The 25628-nt window shown below is 40.6% G+C and overlaps 1 protein-coding gene across 1 annotated transcript in view; it reads left to right on the forward strand.

The window, feature by feature from the left end:
• Positions 1-669: 669 nt before the first annotated feature.
• PLCL2 (phospholipase C like 2) overlaps positions 670-25628 on the forward strand; it is a 98879-nt gene continuing 73920 nt past the window's right edge. The window contains exons 1-2 of the mRNA XM_058832282.1: positions 670-935; positions 1624-2166. Coding sequence (XP_058688265.1) covers positions 1852-2166 — 315 coding nt within the window. The 5' untranslated portion in view covers positions 670-935; positions 1624-1851. The remainder of the gene's footprint in view (positions 936-1623; positions 2167-25628) is intronic.

Here is a 25628-nt window from a genome sequence, read left to right on the forward strand (position 1 = left end):
ACGCGGCTCTCTGAGTTACTGCTCTTCCACCAAGTCCCTCCTGTTTGTCTCACAGCAAACCTAAGCGAGTGTGTACGGGGTATGTGAGGGCACTCCAGCCCAGCATGCTGTGTTGTGGACACGCTTGAGGGCAACCATCAAGTTGCAGTTTCCGTTAAGCTTTTAATATTCCAGCACTCCATCACATTCGTTCCTTTGTTAATTAAAGGCTCTAATTGGACTAATTGGGCTCTCATTGCGCTGTCAGCGCCCGGTAGGGCTCGGGAACAGCCGCTCCACGGCCGCCCCCGACCCTTCCTGCTCGCCCCGGCGGCCGCAGCCCCTCGGATGGGCAGGGCGGGTGAAAGGGCCCGGGGCCCCGACGGGAGTGGCGGAGGGGAGCGGGGAGGGGAGGATGCGGCCGGGCTCGGGGCTCGGGGCCCGGGGAGCGGGCTCTTTTGTGCCAGCGCGGAGCCCGGCCGAGAGGCGCGGGGCGGGAGCGTGCGGAGGAATCCCCCTGCGAGCGCGGGCCGCGGGAAGGGGCGGGCGCGGGTCCTGCCCTCCGGCGGAGCGCCCCCGAGCTGCCGGAGCGGGCTGCAGGCGGCGGGGCCGCCAATCCGCGCGGGGCCGGCCCTGTGACTGGCGGCGGGAGGGGGGGCGAGCCCGGATCGCTCGCTCAGCCTTCCCCGGAGAGTTTCCTCGCGGGGGCGGCCGGGGCTGCCTCTCCCCTCGGCGCTGCCGGCGCTTTCCCCCGCCGGACTGCTGCCGAGCATTGGGCCGGGGAAGGCGGCGGCGACAGCAGCAGCAGCAGCAGAGAGCGAGGGAAGCAGCCACATGAATCAGTTTCTCTCTGTATCCGGCTCCGGGCAGAGGCGGCGACCATAGCGGGGAGGAGAGGAGAGGGGGAAAAGCGGCTCCTGCAGCAGCGGCAGCCGGGGGCTCTCCTCGCCGCCGAGGTGGGTAGCGGGGCCGCAGCGTGCGGGCGGGGGGCGGCTGCGGGCGGGGGGCGGCTGCGGGCGGGGGGGCCGGGGTGCCGCTGCCCCGGGCGGGCTGTCTGCGCTCTGGGGCGGCTGGATGTCGGCAGGCAGCGGGAAGGGAGAAAAGTTGCCGAGGGCGCCCGGGGGCTGCCCTGCGGGGCGGCGGCGGCGGCGACCCCGCTCGCGTTTCGGCGCTTCTCTCCGCCGCCCGTGGCCGGAGAGGGGCTGCGGCGGATCGTCCCCGCCGTGCGTGGGACGGGCTTTCCCCCGGGCAGGGGCCAGAGGCTTTGGGGCGCGTTGTTCTTCAAGTTCTCTTTTCGCTCCCGCTTCGTTGCTTCAGCGATTGTGGGTGTCGCTGTGTCAGGGTGACAAGATACCGCCATCAACGCCTCTCGTTTTTCCCGGCTGAGCAGCCCCAAAAGCGCAGTTCCTCCGGTCCCCTCCAGCCTCCCCCGCCCCGCGGCGGCCGGGGCGGGCCGGTCCCCGTCCCCGCGGCGGGGCTGCGCTCTGCCCGCTCGGTGCCCCCGGCGGGTCGCGGGGAGCCCGGGCAGCCCCTCTCCTCCCACGCGTGTCCGATTGTGCGCGCAGGGCAGCGCGCCGCGATGCGACGCTCCCCCGCCTCGTGTGAGGACCGGTTGTCACGTTTCGTCTCCTTTTCCCTCCCCAGGTGCTGCGGGACTGGTGCTCGCCGAGCCGCCACCGACACGTTTCGTCCGTCCCCCCTCCCCTCTTGGAGCTACGCGGCCTCGGCTGCCAAATGCGCGGGGGGAGAGACTTTGGCTCAAAATCCCCCGATCGTAAATAGAGAGAAAGCGGAAGGAGAGCCACCGCCGAGCGGCCGCGGGAGGAGGGGAGGGGGGCAGCGGTGCTGCTTCTGCCGTAGCCAGGGAGGCTGATGGCGGAGTTTGGCAGCGGCGGCGGCACCGGCGGCGGGGGGCTGCCCTCCTCCCCGGGGCCGGTCCAAGGGAAGGTGGCGTTCAAGGCAGGAGATGGAGAAGGAGGAGGAGGAGGTGGCGGCGGCGGGAGACCCCGCTTTGACAGTGTGGGCAGCCGGGTCTCCAACGGGGACTGTGCCCAGCCGGGAGCCGGTGAGGAGCCGGGATCAGCTCCTCCTGCAAGCCCGGAGAGCAGCAGCAAAGAAAAAGGATTTTCCACCAGTCAGCAACGAGAAGGCAAACCCGGCATCCCCCGGAGGAGCAGCATAATTAAGGTAAGAGCTCTTGCTCCTCCCCATCGGGGTCTTTTTCTCTGTGACAGAGGCAGGGAGATGCGGGCGATACACTGGGTTCCCAGAGCCTTGGCTCTAGATGAAAGGACAGACAGCTCTTTTCTTTCTCTTTTTTTCCTCCCCCCTGTGGCGAGGGGACTTGATTTTTCCTTTGTCAGAAGTGGACAACAGTGAGAGGATGGCTTTGTGTACATCCATGCTTGGGGGGAACAGGGCATTACGTTTTGAGGTTTATTAAAGTAGAAGGCTCTAACTCCTGTTAGGGAAGGTGAGAGAAACTAGCTGGCTTGTGACAAGACAATATGGGCACCAGACCAGCAAGGAAAGACATGAATTGCACAGTATGCTTGTTATTTGGGATGCACCTGTGCAGAGCAGTTTTGTGGCTCCATTGGCTTGTGTGTGTGACAGGCACACAGCAGGTGATGAGAGATTCAGGATCTCATTGGGCTGGGGGTGGGAGAAGGTATAATAGGGAACATTCTTCTTGTTAAAAATGACAGCTCGTTTAGCAGTAGGCTGAGTTGTACTTCACCTATAGAAACATCTTTATACTTAGCGCTGCATATTCTGGGCACTTATGTTTTAGTTTGAAAAGTGGGGGGGAGCATCAGTGATAGAATGTAGCTTGGGCAAAAAGGATTTGGATTTTATTATTTTTTTTTTTAATACAATTATTTCCACAAATACGCTTGGTCTGGTTTCTTAAATCCACGGTTGCTTCCCCAACTCCTCTGAAAAGGTTGAGAACATAGAGAAATTGCTCCAATGGTATAAGAGCTGTGAAATTAGGCATAACTTCAAGTATTTAAGATCTGAGTTTAATCAAGATCAGCTAAATCTAAATTAAGCTAGATGTGTTGTCTTCTTAGATATTTATGTGCTTCCAAAATCAACTCTGGTGGGCTGACCTTGGCTGGATTCCAGACACCCACCAAAGCCACTCTGTCACTCCCTCTTCAGCTGGACAGGGAAGAGAAGATAGAATGAAAGGCTGAAAGGCTCATGGGTTGAGATAAGGACAGGGAGATATCTCTTAGAAATTACTGTCATGGACAAAACAGGACAGTAATTTTAATAAGAATAATAAGAAATAAAACCAAATCTTAAAAACACCTTCCCTCCATTCTGCCCCTCTCTTCTGGTGCAGGGTGACGTGGAATGGTGGTTGTGGTCAGTTCATCATATGCTTCTCCTATTCCTTCCTCCTCAGGAGGAGTACTCCTCACACTTTTACCCTGCTCCATCATTGGGTCTCCTCCCATGGGAGGAACCATGAAATTCCATGAACTTTTCCAGCCTGAGTCTTACCCACAGGGCGCAGTTCTTCATGAGCTGCTCCAGTGTGGTTCCCACATGGGGTCCCCACATTCTTCCAGGAGCCTTCTCCAGCGTGGGTTTCCCACAGAGTTGCAGCCTTCTTAGGACATCCACCTCCTCTGCCATGCTGCTGGGGAACAGCCTGTCTCACCATGGTCATCTCTGTGGGCTGCAGGGAAATCTCAGCTCTGGCACCTGGAGCACCTCCTCCCACCCCTTCACTGACCTTGGTGTCTGCAGTGTTGTGTCTCTTACCTATTGTCCCCCCCTTTCTTTGGCTGCAATTGCTTCTGATCAGTTTTTTCCCTACCCTGTTAAGTCTGTTATCCCAGGGGCACTACTGCAGTCACTGGTAGGGCCGGCTTGGCCATCTTGAAGCTGGCTGGCATTGGCTATGTTGGTCATAGGTGAAAGTACTGGCAGCTTCTCATAGAAGCCATCCTTGTAGCCCCCCCTGCTACCAAAGTCTTGTGCAAACCCAAGAGGCATTCCACCCCTTATCATTAAAATCCACATCCATCCTACAATCTTCACACATTTTAGTCACTTCAACAAAAGAGACTTCCCCACGCCGAATTAAAAAACAAGGCCATCACAACACTAAACAAAACACACACAGTTCACCACAGAACATAAACTTCACACAATCAGTCTGTGTTTTGCCCATTACCTTTGTTGTTCTGTTGATTGGATGATAGAAGGACATGTAGAATATCAAGACCAGTAGTGTATTGAAAGTTGTTACTGTCTCCTGGGCCTTGCTGTAAAATCCAGGGGGAGAGCAAGGGCAGTGAGCGGTCGAACACATTTGGCAGGCTGTACCCACCCTTCCTGTTTGAGCGGTGATGCTGGGTGTGTACGTGTGTGTGTGTGTGCTAAAGAAATCATAACAATGGACAGGGGGCAGCTGAACTTCGTATTGGAATAACTTCATATTTGCTGGATTTGCTAGTGATTTTGTTTTTTTACAGGTCTGATACTTCTTAACAGTTTCTTGTTTCTCCTGTGGTAGCCCAAGAAAGACAGTAGTGTGGTTTGCACTGTATACCATGCTGCTATACTACTTTGTAGTGTGTGATTTAATTATACAGCAACCTTCTGCCTCTCTGGGGACCAGGCAAGGTCACAATACCTAGGGATTTGTGATATATCAAGATCAAGAAGCATGAGATAAGGAAATAGGTTTTGAATTACATTTCATGGATACTCGAGTCAAGGTTCTTAGTTTCTACAGCAATGATAGCACTTTGGAATACAAAATCGTTCAACTTTCTGCTATTATTGCTGCTGAATACCGTTTTGCAGATGTGACCAGTAATCTGCAGCAACCAAGAACTGATTACTAAAGCTTTGTTATTATTTGAATAATTATCTCGAGTGGAAAAATGTGACAGCACTGCATTTAAAGTTATGTGGTCCATATTTGTTTTAGATATGACTGTTTTAATGGTGCTGGGAAAAATCACTTGTCTAAATATATTCTGAATATGATTCTGCCTGCTTAGTTCAGCAGTTCAGGTGGTTTGAGTCCAGGTGTGTTGATGCCTGGTTTTTCCCTATGAAACCTTCTGGAACATCTGGCATGGGTAGTAAACCTTAAGATGCTTTTTGTTTGCTCTTGCAGAGCAAATGTCTGTAAAGAGTGGAAAAAAGTAAGATGTAATATGCTTTTAGAAAGTCTTCCTGTAGTTTTAATAGCTAATTTCACTTAAACTGCTCTTAAAGAAGATACAAAGTAACCTCAAGGAACAGCTCTGTTCCATGCAGATGTAGATTTTATACATTCATGGAAAACATGACTTTGTAGTTGGTCTGTAAAATGCACCTTTAAGGAGTATCTAATTCTTAAGTGTTGTGTCTGCCAATTACTGCATAGGTGTTTGGGTCACAAACGGAAAATTGACATTTGAGTAATAGTTCTAGTTCAGATTAAATTCTTTAGAACCACATATTTGTGCATGAAAATCAGGAGCACAGATCCGTGTTTTATTTTGGTTTCAGTCTGTGCTTCCATTGGCTGTCTATTTTCATAACTCTGAGAAGAGCAGTTGCTGCCTTTTTCCCTTTCCTTTCTTGCAGTCTCTATTCCCTTTTCCCAGTAGCTCCATATTTTTTCTGTCTTATTTATTTTGTGCACCTGCTAATTTAGACTTTTTCTTTCTTGTTTAGTGTAAGATGATGTACTCTTCGAGGCTGAGGTGTCACCTAGGATGATGACAGGTGGTACAGCTGCTATTACTGGAAAAAGTAACACAGTCTTTATACATAGTAGTTTACTTGGCCTTTCAGTCTCATGTGTCAGCTGTGTTTAGGCTGAAAGGATTAAAGATTGTACTCTTCATTTGCAGCAATTTCTATGGAATAGCCTATTTTATTGCTTGCTTTTGTTGAACCAAATTTGAGGGCCTGGGAGACTACATACATGTATTTACAGAGATTTTTTCACTGTATTTATGAGATTCTGATTTTTCAAGAGGCAATAGTGATGATATGTTGTGCATCCATGGGATTAAGATTCTTGGATACCTGATTTGTGAACTAATTTATATGCCACTTGTCTGTATTTAGTGGGTTTTGGGGTGACTGTTTTGCTTTTCCATAATATTTTCCTTGGTGCAGCTAGCTGTGGTTTCCTATTATGTAATTTCCTACAACATTTCCTACAATATTCTGTGAAACAAATTTACATCTTGCAGTTCAAAGTGGGTTTAAGCATCCTGTGAACTTTTCTTAGCTGCTCTGACAGTTGGCAGTGAGGTTGCTTTATTTTTGTGTGAGGTTCCTCCACGCCTTTCTTACAGAGACTTTGAGGTGGTAGGCGTTTGAGAATCTTTAAGGCAGCAAGTGACTTGTGGTGTATGGGTACGTTTCCTCAGAGCTGCTTGCTTCCAGGGGCGTCCAAGAAACGCTTACAGAACCTCATGGTTTCCCAAAGCTATAGACCTAGACAGAAAGAGATCCATGGGGATAAATATGTCTTTATTAGGAGACAGGTTGCAGTAATAAAATGAGAAGAGATACACTTAGGAGAGACTGCTGTTATTTAGGGAAGGCAGCAGTGAGAAACACATGGTGGCTTTAGCATTCTGTGAGCAGGAATGTTTTTATCAACATGTTTGTGGAAGCAAAGTCCAGGGTGTATTTTTTTGCATGTACCAATACTAATCTCAGTGCCAATAAATGTATTGGCTGATAACTTAAACAAATTTGTATCTTTTTTTCTTACTGGTCTAAACTTAAGCTTTCATTCTGAAAAATCATGTACTTGCTGAGCATTGTAAACTCCTAACTTTCAAAGCCTGTAAGAAGAGGAACCAAATTTAGCAGGTAGATACTCTAGGGTATAATTTTCAGCAGAGCTTTGCTTTTGAAACTAAACATATCTGTGTCTTTCTATGACAGGGGATTTAGACAGCATATACATCAAGACCTTCTTTCTTGTTAGAATGCCAGTATATGTTGCAAACTTGTTCAGTCTTCTGTGATCTCTAGTTCATACTGTAAACCCGTTTGTATCAGGTATAAAAAATATGAAATATGGGAAATATTGGACAGTGTTTTCTACAACTATGATTGTTTTAAAGGCTTTAATATAAACCCTTTTGCGTTCATAGTAAGCTCTAATGTAGCATTTTTAGTGGACTTAGGTTCTCTGCAGTCTTAAATTATCTTAGCCACAGTGTTTGCAAGCCTTCATGGAGGTCCAGGAATAGGCCATACATACTTGGCTTCCGTCTGAAATAATATCAAGGAATTAGGTTGCTGGACTCAGTTTAAAGTATATGAAATTACTGATTTTCAATCATTTTTCATATTGCAAAGAAACCCGTGTAGCGATGCAACTAAACTTGATTAAGCAGTCTTTGGCCCAAAGATGCTAAGGTTCTTTAAGATCAAGGAAAACAGCTATGGAGAGGAAAGAAGGAGAAAATTAACATGTTTGGTTTACTTGTGCCCTTCCCCTTGGAAAGAAAATGCGACAGCATCAGCTGAATTCCTTCTGGTTACAGAAGATCTTTGGAAGAAGGACGTGCATCTCCCATCAGTAAAATATATTTTGCCTAGAGCACATGTGCTAATTGACACCAAAACTGACAGCACAAGAAAGGATATATTTAGGAAAGAAGGCTGTGATAGTTGAGCTCCCCCTACATCTTACCCTGGACAGCCATTCAACTATGCAGCCAAAGTGTAGGTTTTTCTGAGAGGCTGTTTCTGGGTTTGTGTTTGTTTTTCTTTGTTTCTTAGTTTTTTCTTTTTTGTTTTAATGCAGATCTGTCTTATCTCTCTGGTTTGTCAGTATGAGAGACCTGAATAGCTAATTGCAGCTCCATGAATCCTGGAGCTTTCTTTTAGAGGATGCTGTCTCTGTGATGTGTTGGACTCTCAGCTAGATTATAGAAGGTTGCCAGCACCTATCCATATTTGTATTCCTTCTCCGTCCTCTACTACTGACTGTGTACTGGCTTCTTAATTTTTAAAAAATAGAATATTTTTAAAAGAATATTTAAGACCATAAAGATCATATCCTCTGTGATACAAAGGCTGTATACCTTAAGTATTTGCATAGAGTATCATATATATACACATTAGACCTGTGTATCAGGCAGTTTGCTACTTGTTAACTGTGACACTCTATGTCACAGCCCGACAGAGTGGGTATGTTGTGCCTTGCATCTGGTGTGTATTTTATATGCCTGAGTAGTTTCTGTAGACCATAGTAGTAATCAAAATTTTCTTTGAAGGTATGCAACACACAAAAAAAGTTGTTTGTAGAAATGTATACATGAGGATACTGCCTTTATGTGATTCAGTTAGCTTATGTACTATAGCCCACGAAGAGATGTACATCTTCCAAAAGCTGGCTTGGAGCTGGAGCTTAATTTGGAGGAATTTAGCTTCTCTGACTTCTCTTCTGGAAGAGCTTATCTGTTTATTTCTCTTGACTCAGTAAATAGCTTGGCTAGCGTGAATAATAGCAACTCCTTCACCCCCTCTGCCGATAAAACTTTAGGCTATCCACAAAACATATTCAGTCTATTCAGTGTTGAAAAATTAATTAATTACATTAAAAATCATTATGAATACCTGATGAGGTCTTTTACTTCTGCCTATTATCAGGCTCGATCAGTGACATGACTAGTTTAGCCTATTTTTAAACTAGGAATTAGAGCAGTGGTGTCCTGTCATGGCTCACAAATACACTGTGCTCCCACAATTTGATTGCATTTGAGGAAGATTAAAAGAATTTAAACAGAGACTGACAGGACAAGTTAATTGTGTAGTTTCCCAGCCTTTGCTGGTCCATGGGTGATATTACCATCAATCCTTGTATTATTTGTGCTGACTCTATAAGGAAAAACCCTTTTATGAAATTCACCAATTGTCAATCTCTAAGGGCCAAATTAAGTTGGAACACATATTATAATATTGGTACATAGATTCTAAATTATTTGTTTTTTCACACAAATGTAGGATTGTCTTCATAATTCAGGAGTCTAAATATAAACAGACTAGCAGGTAGATTTTGGGGGAAGAAAGGTATATAATAATTTATATGTAATATACACGGAGAAGAGGAAATTATAGAAATGTGATAAAAATCAGCAATGTATATGTATTGAAGAATGTTTAAAAATAGGGCTGGAAGAGACCTCAAGAGGTCAGTCTACTCTGCTCCACTGCTCTGCTATAGGATCAACTGTTAATAAATTTCAGTATGATGCTTTTGTCTTTTAATCACCTTTTGTTTGTGATCCTTCTATGCAGGCTGCTGCCCGATTGTTCCTCTTCGTAACGGGCAAAAGCAATCATCTGCAAAAAGCTTGTACTTGTCCTAGTAACTGCATTCTAATTATTTCAGATTATACCCTCAATTTGTCAGGTTCTTTCTGATTTTAACTTACCTTCTAACATGCATGCAGTTCTTCCACCTTCAAGTAAGCATCCTGTTTTAACTGTGCTCTCATTTTATCATACGGGGTGTGTGACTTGTGTTCTTTGCCACCTGTAAATGAGCAATATGGTGTTGCAGAATCTAGTTCAAAAATACAATTCATGAGAAAATATTGTTCCTTCTAAATATATTAAAATAATAGTTGGTAAGTACAAGCTGATATTATTGTTACTGGATTGCAGCATTGGCACAAAAAGGGCCCTTTGGAAGGGGCTGGTTTGTTTGTCTTTAAGGAGAGTAAGTAGCAAGTGGCCTCTTTCCCTGTTTTGCAGCTGTGTTTAGGAAGACTATTGTTACTGTTTTACAGTCTATCTTCACATCTGGCGTGCCTTTTAAACATGGGGCAGTGCCATCACTGCACTTACTTTTCCCTGTTGAAGACTGTGCATGAAGCAGTCCTTTGAAAGGATTGTTGTCCATCCTCTCAACTGCAGTACATCTCTTAATATCTACTTACATCACTTCTTTTCCAGAGCTGCACATAGACTCATCTGTCCCTTGTTTCTGAGGAGGAACATCCCTGAGTTCACTCACCTGTTCCCTCCTAGACTGTGACCTCACAAAACATAAATGTTCAAAACAGTGAAGTGTGCACTATAGTGAGTGGCTGGAAATTGGCAGCACCGAGGCTCACAGTGGTGCAGCTTTGGGAAAGCAATATAGCTGTGATTCATTTCCTGCCTCTCTTGGGATTCCTTTTAATGTCATTTGGCCTTTTGGAGTAAGTAATAAAATATCCTTGAGTACTTCAGATTGTATACCATGTTCAGGGATCTTTTCAGATACCAAATATTCACATTCTGGAAATAAGCTCAGGCAGACAGGAAGTATCCTTGAACAAACAGACCAACTCCTATTCAGAATAGAAACTGACAGTTTTATGAAATGAACAGTAAAAATTAGATATTAATCTGGATTTCAAAATTACCTGTAAAAATCTTTAACAAAAGAAACTTGCTTATGTGATTTATTTTGGTATAAGAAATGGGCACCTTACAAGTATATAGCAGATAATTGATATTATACCTATAAGTGTAATGACTGTTCTAATGCCTTTGCTAGAATTGATTAAAATGGTTTGATATTTCCTTTAAATTATGATTTAACCAGTACTGCAGAAGAAAAAGAACTGCTGCTTTTTTTGGTAAAAAAAAAACATCCACAGAATTTTCAAGATCTTTTTATGGTTCAGTTTCTGTGATTATAACTTCCCCCCCCATTTTCTTATATTTAGTTTTTCATTCTTACCAGCATTATTATTTGGCTTACACTAAAAAAGGCAGAGCATTATACAGTTCTCTGTGTTTTGATGTTTTAGAATCTGTGAACATATCCCCATCCTTTACTGCACTTTTTAGTGTAGGATAGGAGAGGAAGAATGATTGTGAAATTCTGCAGCAGGATAATGGTTTGCATGGGTTTTGTTTTGTGAAGTACCTCTTATGATGGAAAATCCAGGATGCTTTATGTATTTCATTACTTAGTTCCATGTGATAAGTGTTTGACATTATCAAGTGTTTTCTTTAGCTGTTTTCCTTAAAAGAAAATGTAAATGTGTTTATTTAAAATAATATAATTTCAGTGCTTTGTATTACAGAAGTGTAATTTGGACTAAAAGGACAGGAATTCAGCTTGTGTTGAATCTTTTGTTAAGAATGCTTTCTTTCCTGTTGTTGGAGGTTTTAGGATAGGCAGTTATTTATTAAGTAATTCCTGTGAACAGTACAGGAACACACACACACACAAAAAAGGTAAGACAGTGACTTTGTATACTCTACCATGCTTTTTTGTTCAGTAAATTTAAAGCAGAATGAATCTCTTTCATGAATGTACTGTAGCAAATATTAGTTTCTGAGTTGCTGAAATAATAGTTACATTGTTACAATATTCACATGTTTATAATGTAAATACATTCATTTTTGCTACATAAGGCAGAAAAAAACTCAGTAATAGTTGGAAATAAATTACTGCAGGAAATGGTTTGAATAAACTGAAATGTATTTTGTTGTTTACAGAGAATGGTCCCTAATATTTTTTTTCTTTTGAGATGTGTTCATAGCAGTTTGTTACAAAAAGCCAGTGTAAATTCTAGAGTTCAAGACTAATATTTATGTGAAATGAGAATGTATTTAATCATGGCACATTACTACCACATAGTGGAGAAAGCTAGATCAGACATGAGTAGTTTGAGTCCCTGTAGTATTAGGGATTTTGGATTGGGATTTTGGAATTTTTGGGATTTCTGATTAGGGTTTTGAAGACCCCCCTCAGAACTTCACATGGCTTATTGGATGTATTTCATTTGTTAAACCCAAGCGTCCTCTAATTTCTCGTTGTTCTTCTCGGCTGTAGTAGTTGCAGAGTTGTGTTTCACAAGAATTGTTTGAGGTTCACACTTTTCAGCTAAAATAACGTGTTCCATGTGCCTCATGCTCGGTCCTTCTTCAGTGGGTGGCCAGGCTGGTCTGGAATCTGCTCTGAGAGAGGTGGTGTAGTGTGAAGGCACTGAATGCTTTCAGTTGTGAGAATGATCTTGTGGTATTTTGTAGATGTAGAAAGATGCTGTGGACTTGCTAGTGTTGGCCTTTCACTAGCCTGCTTGGCCTGGTTGAGGTTTGTGTCTGTCACTTCATCTTTTGTGTCACCCTGCCTGCCTGTCCGTCCTTTTCTTGGGTCTCTGCATTCCTCATACAGCTTGGCCTTCCTGCTTCAGCTGCAACAGCCTGGCCCCACTCTGCTTTTTGTCTGGAACAGCTGGTGGAGAACCTTTTATTCCCAGCAAAGGGCTGGAGTGGAGCAGAACTCTGTGTGCTCTGTGCAGCACTTTGTGTCTGCTTGTGGATCCCCAGAAAAGGAGTCATGAAAAGCCAGTGCAGATTCCAGTGCAAGGCGCTCAGCCTTCACAGTGAGTTGAAGTCCTGCAGGCTTTTAGGGCTGTGATGAAGGCTGACTGCACAGCTTGGGGTAGATGCATCTCTTTCCTCCAGTCTTCAAAAGCTCCCAGCTCTTAAGAGTTTTAAGGATGGCTGCAGGGGCCAGGCCGAAAAGTCCATTTGGCTCATGGTGCTGCCTCCAACAGGAAGAACAGAAAAAGCCTCCTTTCCTGACATCTGCTTCCAGCCTAAAGTGATCTGGAGCTAAGATGCATGTAATCCTTATGGGGGGGTGGATCCCCCCCCCCATTAATTTCAAAGGCCAGTTTGACTTTTGGAAGCTTTTAACATCCTGGGGCAGTTTCTTAACTAAGTGCTGTGTGAAGAAGTCCTTTTTTAAAATTTCTTTCTCTTTTTTTTTTTTCTTTGCACGGTTTTACCGGGCAGGTATTTACTTGTTTACCTAGTATCCCCCAGTTCTTATGTTAGAACAGCACTTTCTGTATTCCTCACATTGGCTTTATGTAATTTTTTTTTTCTGGGCTAAAAAATCTTGATGTTTTTAGTTGTTCCACCTATTGAAGCTTTTCTATGCTTTTTTAATTCTGGTGCTTTTTTATATATTTTTTTTTTCCTTTCCTTTTATTAATTTTTTGCAGTGCAGGACTAAAATGGTACTCCAAATGTGTGCCAGTCAAATTTGTAAATCCACTATAATGTAATGAAGGTTTAGCAATATTGTGATGCTAAATTGGACTGTAATTTATTTATTTTTAGTGTTGTCATGATCAAATATTTAAATGGTATCACTGCTGCTAATTGGCAGTGGGAGAGTGCTGTTAAAACCTTTTGCTAAATATTTAAAACCTTTTTAAAGAGCTGTGCAAGGAGGGCAATGCTGATGATACTTGCTGATGTTGGAAGTGGCTGCCATTAACATCTTTGCAGGAGATAGTTGTTCTGTTGGAGTACTTCTGTTAGAAGTCTTTTAATGTGTTACAAAGTCTTTTCATGATGTTGATGACAGCATTGCTGATTAGCACAGCTTCTAGCTGTGGTTGACTTTTAAGGTTCTTGTCCAGCACTCATGTTAATGGATTATTTTATTCAATCTTTTATTTCTTTTGCTTTATAGTGTCTGAATCTCTTCAGAATGCCTGTGTCAGAATCCAGAAGAGCCAAGAAGGCATTTTTATTCTTTAGAAAACTCACACAAAGTTTAACAATGGGATCAGATAGCTTCCTGAAAATAGAACATCTAAAGTTTCACTTCAGAGAATTATTCAACCAAGGATTAAAAAGATTATTAAATACAGTAAGCAATGAAGGACAAAGATAACTAGAAGTTTCTGTGTCCTACAAGACTGGTACAACATTATCTTGGAAGGAAATCCCAACAGCATTGCTTGTCTGTCTTTCTCTGTTGAAGAGGGAAACCAGTTTTTCCTTCTTCAGTATTTTCTCATTACTGAGAAGGAAAGTAATCCTTATTAGCCTATTCCTGCTCAGTTGGGCTGCTGTTGAGACATACCTTGGTTATTACTGAATTCCTGAGGATTTTTGAATCCTCATGCTTTTGTGTGCCCATTTTGTGATGAGAGGCCAGTGTCTGACTCATTTGTGAGCATCACTGTCAGCAACATTATCTTTATGCAATTAAGTCTCAAAGCTCCAGGTAATTCTCCCGCTTGTTCTAAAATGTCTGATGAGGTTTTATTTTTCTTCTGTGTGTAAGTGACGTACACTCAGTTGGAGTAGCAAAAATAGAACATGACGTTGATTTTCATTGTTTTACATATGGAAATTAATATTTGTCTGTAAGTATTGAACTTAACCTCCAAAAATAGTAGTTTAGGAGTTCTTGCCTTGCTGGGAGAAAATTCACTGTTGTTTGTCCTGATAATTGCTGAATTTTTGTATTAGTTAGAAATCATAGCACAAGTATATGCTTTCTGTGGGTTCAACTGCAGAAAATACTTTTTTTTTTCCTTCTACATCTAATCCCAAATTCAACTCAGTCCTTAGTGGATAAATAAAATTTACTATAATCATTTGAGTGCCTTGTGATTAAAGCTTTAGCCACTAATAATGATTTACAAGATTAACCACTTGCCAAATACGTAATAATCATGAATTAATTTTATTTTTAAAAAAAAAGAGATTCTAATGTTTAAATTTATAATGCAGTCTGCAAATGATTTCTACATGTATTGGAAGTATTCTGAAGTTATTGTCATAATATAAGTAATTTCAGGTCTTTCCCACTTTTTTGGGTGAATTTAATAAAGTTACATGATGGGATACCTTCAACTAAATGTATCTTTTGCTGCAAAAAACCGGTTACCTGGTGATTTAACCTAGGGCCTGATTATCCACCATCACCTAGGCTTTATGTAAATCTGCTCAGTGTACTTCATCAAATGGTACTTTTGGCTGAGGTGATAGAGAAATAAGATTTTTCTGATGTGTTTTGTTAAAATACAGCATAGCTGTTAAATATTTAAGAAGTTTTGTGTAAAATAAATCCAAATAAAATCTTTTAGTGTATAAGACAAATGCAGAGCAGTTTTTTTTGTTTGGTTGAGAACCTTACCCCTAGCTGCCATATCACTGAATTTTGCAAGAGTCAAAATGAATTGTAGTGAAAGCTACTCCCTCCTTTTTTTTCCTTACTATTTAAAATGTTTAGAATACAATTCTGTATTCTAGAAATACACACCTTATAACCCTTTCTTGTTTTAAACGTCTCATCTGCACTGCTTACAATGGTTGATGGAAATAAGTCATGAGCTTCTGCTGAAAACTTCTGTTGGCTGCTTTCCTTGCACGACAACGTAAACTGCATTGGTCTTGCACTGATCAGGTGATTATGCAGTTAAAGATTCTTAAAATGCTGTTGTTGACAGACAAAACTTCAGAAGAGCAAGGCCTCAATTCAAAGCTCTCAATTTGTTATACTAGAAAGAATGAAAAAAAGTTCTGTATTATTTCAGGCCAACAACTTGGCAGGAATTTGAATCTGAGTCCAAGGTTCCTGAAACCAGAGGCATGAGAATGCAAGCAGGTTGCAAGGGAAATACAGTTTCACAGACAGCTGAGATATAAATCAGTCACAATGTTTAAAGGAGTTATTTGGAAAATGTAGTATTCCATACGATAACAAACAGAAAGGGGTATGTTAGGTGTGGAATATGTTCCTTGTTGCTAAGTGGTAGGGCAGTTTTTGAAAGCTGGTGAAAAAAATAATGGATTTTTTGGTCATAGGTCAGGATGAGTTTTATGTGAAAAATAACATGACTGAAGGAGGCAAAATATTTTTGAGTCCTTTTCCTACAACTTTGATAGCTCATAGTTTTCACAGGTTTCAGCACAATACAGCATTGTGGAAAACTTGCATTTACTAGTATTTTGCAATTTTTTTTATTTTTTTTTCCCCCCGTGTGGAATATCAGTTAATTTCATGCTGGAAAATGTCTTGGAAGATCTTACTGTGAAAGGTATTGTTGAGCAGGAGCAAAATCCCTCTGTGGCTTGTCAAGTCATCTTGCAACACTACAGTGTATGAAATGGATGTGACATTTCTTAACCCTCTTTCTGGAAATATGGTTCTTTTAATGATAGTTCTTAGTTTATAAGATTTCTTTTTTTAATATAGACAGAATAAAACTTGTGTCTAATATTTTTGTTTTGTTACTACCCTGATTTTAGTAAAAGTCATGGTCATCTCAGGGAGCAAGCTTCTTCCAGTGGGAAAACAAAACAGGAATGCCATTCTTGCACCTGCTGTGTTGAGGAAAGGGAGAGAGGCAACACATTAGAGAAAATAAAAAATGTTTGAACTTGTGTCTTGCATTATACTACTGCTAAAAAATGTTCTCATCCAGCTGTGTTCAGATGATACAGGAGAACTCTCTTCACTATGCCTGTGGTCATTCTGTGCCTTACATTAGCTGCAGTTCTGTGAGGCAGAAATTGTGCTGCTTGAAACTTCATTTCCATCTCTGTTGTCTTTGTAGCTTGCCAAACTCATTACTTGTTTTAAATAAGCAATGAAAAGCCATTTCTTCTTGCCTTCAGGAAATCTTTGTTTTAATGTAATTTGTTACTCTAAAACACAATAAGAAATGTACTAAAACTCTAGGAGACTTTGAACCAAACTGTCACTGAAAAATATACTTATTTCACATTATACTTCTTCTTTCACAATTTCATATTCACAATAGATGACTGGGAGAAGATGACACCTGCTAGAATTTTATAACACTGTTTTGCTTACATGTAAAAATCTAGAGCCACTCCCGTCCTCCTCCCCACCAAATAAAACCAAACCCTACGTTTTAAACTGTAACTGGAAAGATTTCAGAGTTTACAGCACCTTTTCTCCAATTCCTTGCCCAAATTATTTTGGGATTCTTTACTGAAGATATTTATTATAGTTAGCTGTCATAACCTGTTTTCTTACAGTTATTGCAAACCCAATACAAAGGTCTGAGACACTTGTTTGTGACTTGTATATAACAGAGAAACAAAATCTCAGAAATCTAGGTAAGAGGCAGAATTGTCATTAAGAAAACCTTTCATAACAAATGCTTTGGAAAGAAACGTGGCAGTTTTCCAAACAGGAAATAAGCAAATGATGCAGAAAGCTGACTTTTAAATATATACTTGTGTATATGACTGGAAAGTCTCTTGTCTGGCCTGAGTGTTATGTGAGTTCTAGTGGTTGAACTGTGTTGGTAGCTAAGAACAACAAAAAGAATAGAGTAATTATATTTTTCTCTACTACAGCATTATTTTATTGTATGTGGTTCTTGATTTGTAGCATATATATTCACTGGATATCACTCCATGTTTTTGAAACATTTTCTTTTTTCTTTAAAGGTAGTAGCATAAGGTGGTGTTATTTTCTTGGGTCAAACTTGTAAACTTATTCTACTTAGTTTGATGTGCAGGATTAATTGAATAGACTAGTTTTAGTTTGGTGCATATATATTTATATATAAAAGGGAAGCTTAATTTACCAGGGAGGGAAAATACTCAATTTAATATGAGTGAATCAGAATTATAGTTTTCATTATATTTATTTTTGATTCATAGGAATGTTCCTGATTCATAGGGTTAATTGGAAGAGCCAGATGTGGGAATAAAACAGAATTCCATTTGCATTTAAAATTGTCAATTTAAAGTTAAAAGCAGAGATATTTAAACTATTCCTTATTTAATTTGAGACTAATTAAAAATAGTTACTTCTGGAGTTTACTTCATGGCTTGGAGACTATTAAATACATGGGAAGACCATATTTTGTTGCTGTGGTGTTCCTAATGGGCCAAGCAGCATCTGGTCCATTGTGATACCAATTTGCTCTTCCAATAAGTTTGTATTGTTAAAAAACCATGCAACAAAGCAGGTCACTGCCTTAAAGGGAAAGTGCTTATTTAAAGGAAAGAGAGAAAGTTACAGAGTACTGGGATTACACATCTTTTGTGCTCAGGTTCTTTAACATTTCATTTTCCTTTACACTTTCAAACAGCCAAGGATAAAGGAAATGGAAAATACATCTGCCCTTGATTTACAAGGGGGGGAATTGTTATAAACTAAAAGAGAAGTGATATATATTAGATGCTAGGAAGAAATTCTTTATTCTGAGGGTCGTGAGGCATTGGAATGGGTTACCCAGAGAAGCTGTGGATGCCCCATCCCCAGAAGTGTTCAGGGCCAGTCTGGATGGGTGTTTGAGCAACCTGGTCTATGGCATCCCTGCCCATAATTGGGGAAGGGAGGATTGGAACTAGATGATCTTTAAAGTCCCTTCCATTGTAAGCCATTCACTGATTATGTATTCCTCTTGGGGCCATCCACAAAAGTAGTAGTAGGATTGTTACCATGATTTGCTGCAAAAGCTTTCTATGCAAGTTTCTCAGTAAAACTCTTCCATCTTGCCCACAAGGCAGGCAAAGATGAAGGTTGTCTAGGCAAAGGATAAGCAAGGAGACATAATGAACTGATGTGTGTGTCCTCTGAACAGATACTAGATGGGGAAACTCTATTCAGAAGAGTACCGGGAATGCAGTTTCATGGTTTGGTAAAGACTGAAATCCTAATAACTGGGGAAGATAATTCAGAACTGAATGTCCAGGCTTCACTGCCCCTGATCCACAAACACTGGCTGGATTCTAGCACTGGGAAGGACAAGGTAACAAAGTATCACACTGGAGCCTCTCTGGCAACCCAGGTGCTTCCCAGTGGGGTCACCTGGAGGATATGGTCGCTCTGGGGCCAGTGCAGCCATCACTGCTGCCTTTGCCTCCTGGGCTGCGTGGTCCTGGAGCTGTTGACTGCAGCCAAGCTACCAGCAGAGGGATGCTGGGTGAGAGCTGCACCAGGCAGCCAAGCATCCAGCTGTGCAGCCTCATCACCTGTGCAGAGGATGAGAGGCCTCAGGGAGGTGCCCAGGTGCTGTAACAGCCTCTCAGGCTCAGCTGTGCATGGAAGCAAGGACAGCAGCCCCTGTAGGCTCAGAAGCTTCAGTGTGCACAAAGGAGGAGACAGGCAGTGAAGTGCTTTGAGTTTTCATTGCTAAAGTTCATTGCTTCCCCCTGCCCTGTTTTTTTTGCAGAGGGAAGTGAAATGATGAACTAACCTGTATCATTATCCCTCAATATTGATCTGGTAGTTTAGAGTAACCTATTGCTCAAGGGTTCTCGGAGTCAGCGGTGATATTCTCATATTTAGTATCTACATTTAATGGATAGTTTTTGCTCCCATTATTTTTTCCGAGTTTCTTTTTGAACCCTGTATAGTTTGACATCTGTAGCACAACTTGTGGCTCAGAGTTTTGTATCTTGGATGTGCTGGTGAGGAAAAGGCATCCACTCTTCTTTAGTTTGAATCTGCCTCCTGCTAATTTAATTTGATGTGTCTTTATTCTCTTTATAGAGCAAGATGGTGAGAAATCATTCCTTATTGTTCTTCATTTTACTTTGCATTCTGATGTCATGTTTGCTCTCCTATAAAGTAGTCGGGTATGATGTAAAGATTAAAAGATTTCTTAAGACTTTGGCATCTTATTTTAAACGTAACAGTTGCCCCATCTACTTGGAAAGAATTGAAGTATTTTATGAATAATGTGCTGTGTTCCTCAGCCTCTTTTTCCTCAGTGTTTGAAAGTAGGCTGGTTACTCTTGAAATCTCAATGCGTAGGGATCTTGTGATATGTTTTGACGGAGTTAGTTTATCTGATTTAACTGTAAGGTACCTTTCATGTATAACAGAACCCTCTACCCTAACTAACAACTTATTTTGACTTGATGAACTTTTGTGCTGGCAATAATTTCCTAGTGATAGTCTTCATTACCTGGTGTTTCTTAAACATCTGTCACATCAACACCCTCATTTAAGGTTTGGTATTCCTGTTTCTCCATCTTGTTTGTCTGCATTATTTAAATGTCTCTGTTCTGTTTTATCCTCTGTCTCTATTGAAGTGTAGCCACTTTCTATCCTCTCTCTTATTCGAGTATATAGTGTTAGTGTGGTAATTCCACAAAGGTTCATAAACTGTGAGCTATTGAATTCTTCACAGCTTTTCTCAGGTACTAAAATTTAAAAGGTCACAGGAAAGTATTGAATTAAGTCAAATTGCTGACACTTTTTTTTTTTTTTTTTTGGCTTAGAGAAAGCCTTCTAGAATGTGCTCATTCTGTTTTTTTCAAATTTCAGAAAAAAAAAAAAAAAAGGAATTTTACTTCCCAGAATTAGCCCCTCTCAGGAGATAGTATATTACTTATTCTCCTCCCCTTCCATTTACCTCTTTCACCCAGGTAAGAAAAAAGCCCTTCTTAGCTCTGAAAATGATTGGAACAGTTTGATGACTTCTGCGTGTGGGAGAAAGGAATGTTATTTTCTTCATTCTTGATGCCTTTTTCTCTTTTTGAGGAGTTCAAGCTGGCCTTTTGTTAACAAAAATTGCTTGCTGCTTGAATCCATTAACAAAGTTCTTGCATTGAGTTTAAGATACCTGTGGCAATCTCATGGTGGGTACTGAAATTATTCCTTCACATTCAGCAGACACAGGCAATGCAGTGTGTACAAGAGAGGAAAATGAGCAGAAAATTCTTTGGTGGTTGTCCGGAGTGTTTTTTTATATATTGATGGGAATTGATAAAGTCCAGTTGATCTGAAGGGTCCTTAGCAGGTCAATCTGAATTATTTGGAACTGAAGAATATTCTGCAGAAGTGACAGTTCTCAGTGTTCATCCCTAAAAACCAAGGCTGCAAGAGAAGTTTTCTTCCACAGCTCCTGATAAGGATTCGGGCCTTATTGCTGACATGTATTTATTATTGGTTGAACAATAGAAGAGATAAAAACTATTTGTAGTGTTTTTGTGCTTTTTTTTTTAACCAGTATTTTTAATTTTTAATTGTAAATCTAAAAAATATAGAATTAAACACAAACCCCAGGATTGTAAGGAAGATGACCTTGTAAATCTGGTTGCTTATAATGACAGTTTCTGCCAGGAGGATTCTTAAAAGTTATAGTTTCATTTTCAAATAAGATTTTTTTTGTTACTTTTGATACTGGTTGGATGCTTTGAACTACGGTCTATGTCAAGAACCCTCCTTTTCTCCCAAGGGAAATACAGAGAATGGATAGTTCCTCAGAAGATTTTTGGACATGTTTTCTGTCTAGAGTACTAGAAACCAGATAATTTGGAAGTAGGATCTAGAAAAAGCAATCTGGACTGTGGCTGGTTAGATTAAACAAATGGTAGTTTCTGTGATACTGAGAAAAAAAAATGGAAATGCTTGGCAACACAGCTGTTGAATGATGTGGTAAAATGACTCCTCCTAACTTTAGGATCTAAAATTATTTCCCTGACTTCTAGAAGTGTATAAAGGTTCAGTTTCAAAGTAATGAGAAGAAGTTGAAGAAATTGAGTAGGTAAGTTTTCTTAGATACTGACCCATTTTGTTATTTCTCTGTAGAATTTTTCTTGGCTTTTTTTTCTCCATGTTTTTTTTTTTCCTCTATATGTTGGTATTTTAAATACAAAGGGAGAGTGTTAATAATCCCAAGAAGATGTCAGTTATGATCCTTTTAACAGAAGACAGGGTTGGAAAGGATCTTAAGTAAACACCTTTAGTGGGTTGGATGACCTTGGAGGGCAGCCAAGCACCCACACGGTTACTCACTTTTCTGCCCCTCCCATGGCTACAGGAGAGAATAAGAGCAACAAAAGCAAAAAAAAAAACAAAAAACTGTGCTGGTTTAAGATAAAGACAATGTAATAAATGAAGAAAAGAGGAAAGAAAAACAAGTGATGTAAAGGAAATTACTTTCTACCTCCCATAGGCATACTGGTGGCTCCCAGCAGTCAGACCCTTCCGTTCTGCTGCCTGAGTTTTGTGGCTGAGCATGAGGTTGTACAATGTGTAATATCCCTTTGACCAGCTTAGGTAGTTTCTTCTGGCTCTTTTCCCTCCCAACTTCTTGTCTGCCCCTAGCCTATTTGCTGGAATGGGACCAGAGTGAGGGGGTGAAAAAGGAGCCCTAACACTGTGTAAGCACTATCCAGCAGCAGCCAAAACACTGGTCTTATCCACACCCTTTTAAACACAAGTTCAAAACACAGCTCCATGCAGGCTGCAGAAGAAAATTAACTCTGTCAGCCAGACCGTGGGTTTTCCATGTGCCAGGGAGGAATCATCAGAGTAAAACAAGTCTCTAAAATAAATACATGATTGTATGGTCAGGAGTTTCTCTGCATATTTCAGTTTGGTACGCTGATGTCTTTTAAATAAATCTCTTCTGGTGGTTTGATATTGATGGATGTATGATAGGAGTATGATAGATTTGTGATCAGAAACCTTTGTATGGCTACTGTGGCTTTGAAAATGATTGCATTTAAATGTTCAACAGCTCCTCAGGGTACTTAATTTTTTAAGTATTACGTACATTAAATTAAAAATTTTGACTCAATCTGTCATAGAGATTGAATCATTGCAAAGCTGGCGCTGTCTGCAGGCCATCAAGCCTGGCTTTATAATTGCTCTGTCTTCAAACTTCCCTGGCTGCTGCTAATACCATTTTCTGTCTCTTCTACAATCATAGTTGCATCTTCCTGTCATTTTGCCAGTTGAGGAGAGTGGCATTCATAAAAAAAATCTTGAGTCTGTCATGTCTTTTCAGCCTTAACAAGAAAAAAAAAAGACAAATGTTGGTCATTTGGAAAGGGGTACACTTTCCTCCTTTCAGTGCCAGAGAGCTAAAATCTTCATAGATTTTCAAAGTCCTAATTTTAATAATAGTAACAAGGGAAGACTTTGATCAATTCTTCATTTCATTTCACAGTCTATCCAGTGCATCAAACTTCCTTATAACTTCAGAAATCATATGTCAGTTTTTAGGAATGTAGGTCAAAAAGTCTGTTAAGATAATCTTTTAATAACATTGTAAAACAATTGCTTCTGAACGATAAAAATTTGTCTTGAATTCAAAGAGGAAGTGCTATGGCTTGTAATCTAAAGTACTTACATTTGGGAAAAGTAAGCTTATCTTTTACATAAAAACTGTTACACAGAAGCTGTAGAGAAATGATCATAGTTTTTGTTCCATTGTTCAGGCTGATTTATATCCTCTATTATTATTATGCAGCTTAGAAGGAGTTAGAGAAATAGATCCTGGATTTTGTATCTCCTATTCTTCTTTTTCTGTGTGTAGATTTATACAACAGAACCTTAAATTGACTGGTACTGAATGCCCTTGTGAATTTTAGTTTGAATAAAAGTTTGGTTTAGATGGTTGACTTAATATAACCTATAGTTAAAACTGAAACTTACTATCTTTGTGTAAAAACAACTAATGATTTCTGCTTCTCTTAGTTATTCTTCAGCCTGTATGGGTTTTTATATAAGTATTATGTGCTTAGAGAAAATGCAAAGCTTGACTTGAAGTCTTTTTCTGTAACTTAACTACACTGGCACAAATAGGTGCAATTTTATACACGAATGGTTTTGAATTAAATGAGAGATACACCAATGCTAAATTAGCACTAATTGAATTGGCATACATCTATTACTACTTTCTGTAGCCATCAGAATATTTCCAGCTAAAGTGCTCTTTGGTTGACATGTGTGAATGCATATTGTACACTCTCTGCTTAATGTTTCTTTGAATATTTTATAAAACATGGCAGTGCTAATTTTACCTCTATTTTGTTACAGAGCTCAGTGTGTGACTGCCCTTAGCATCTCAGGCTCTTCTTGTGGTTTTGTGCAACACAAATGGAGGAATGGGAAAGCCCTTTTGCCTGAACTTGCACTTTGGTTTGCTGTGCAGTGCTCTGGCTTTGCTGAATGGGTGAGAAAACAGGTCATCAGAAGGCTTGAGAAACAGACGGCCGGGAAGGCAGCCACACACCAAACTGCTACCGATGGAAAAGTACATTCCTGAGCTTGGTGTCTGAGCCTGTCACAGCCCAAAATATCTCTGAATGGTCTGTCTGAAGCTTTAGGGAGGAAAGGTTAAAAAGAAGCACAGTAATAGTACTAGAAGCGGGAGAAAGCAGTGCCAAGACAGTGTTGGGTTTATCCTCTGGCCAGTTTTCTTTCTCGCTGCAGTAGTGGTAGAAGGACAGAGTGTGAGATGCAGACTGTGCTTCATTCACACCATACAGAAGCTGCAGGATAGGAGTGCTGAGCTATCAGACAAGTTTTGATCAACTGTTGCTAAAATGACAGGTAGTTGGTTTTCTCGTTTGTGCATTGTTAGGAAAAGTTCATTAGTCCTACTAAGGCATGTTGGTTCTATTAAGCTTGGTATCTTCAAACTTGAGTGAGAAACTGCTCGTTTTAAGATTTGGGAACAGAACAGTATTGTTAATGCTGGAACCAAGGATGTCATACTGTTAAAAACAATAGTTTGAAGTTGGTATTTTTATCATGTGTTTCCTTGGCGTTTTTACACTCACTCCTTAGTTGTTGTAATTTAACATATATAACTTGCCAAAGTTAAAGAAAATGTGGGAAGAGCATGGTTCTTAATTAGCATCCATTTAGAAGTTAGGGAACAGTGGTGGTGGTGGGGGATCCACTTTGTGGAATCTAATATTTCTTCTGGATTATAATACTTATGTTCTTAGATTTTGAAACACAAAATAGTGTTGGGGTTTTTTTAAATGCTTGGAAGCTTAAAGATAGAAAAAGATAACATTTAATAGATGACAGTAGAAAGGATTTGTGAGATGATGTTGCATGTTACACAGCCAGCTGCATTTTTTTGGTGGAGCACTGAAATGAAGACAAACCTTACTTATATTGCACTTTGCACTCACTAGAGCAAAAGTAAGCAGCTGTTATATGGCTCAGTGTTAAACACATTAGTGCAAGGGTCATACCAGTAAAAGCAAAAAATTAACTTCTGGTGATGTGTATGAGAATTTTTGCTCCTGCTGTTCTCAAAATAATATCTGACCTGAAAGGTAGTGTTCACTAATTTTAAACAATGAGATAATCATCACACTTTTCTGCATTGCCTCCAAAGGTGTTACTGTGAGTAGCTGGCTCCCCTCCCCACTAAATTAAGCTTGCCTGTGGAAACTTCTCTGGATTGAGGTCAGCTGAATAGCACTGCTTTTTTGACTTGTAGAAAGAAACAATAAGAAAACTGCAGAGAAGCTTTAGTACTTTGTTTTTAAAAAAATTGCAGGAGCAAAACCATTTCTCTAAATTGCAAGAGTATATGGTCTGAAGACACCTGAAATTAAAAATACAACTTTTCCATTTCTTTTCAACTTTTATCAGACTGCTTGTAGTATTTAGACAAAAAGCAGTATGTTGAAACACAGTAAAATAATAGCAAAATCATGCAAGCTTGAAAATAGGTGATTCTTAGGTTGCTTGGATATAATTAATAAAAACAAGACTGCAGAAATACACAAATGGAATGACCACTTTCAGAATCTTTTTGTATAAAGGTCTGTACTCCTGCTGAGACAGTAGCAGGCCACAGCAGTCTAATTTGGTCTGCCTATTGTTATCTGTTCTTGGTCACAGTATAAATATACCTTTTGAAAGGAGTAAGAAAGGAATCTCTAGTTGGAGACTTACTCAGTTGAGATGCAGATATTTAAAACTACTGATTATTAATGATAATGTTTTCTAATGGTATTAATAATAATTAATACCCTTATTCCAAGGAGTAAGAATGAAGATAGTTCTGTATTGTCACGTGTAAATGTGCCTGCACAGCGCCATTCTAAGGCTAGTGCCTTTACCTTGCAAGGGACTTGTGTGCTGG

This window comes from Poecile atricapillus, chromosome 2 (genome assembly GCF_030490865.1).
Source record: "Poecile atricapillus isolate bPoeAtr1 chromosome 2, bPoeAtr1.hap1, whole genome shotgun sequence".
Taxonomy (NCBI): Eukaryota; Metazoa; Chordata; class Aves; order Passeriformes; family Paridae; genus Poecile; species Poecile atricapillus.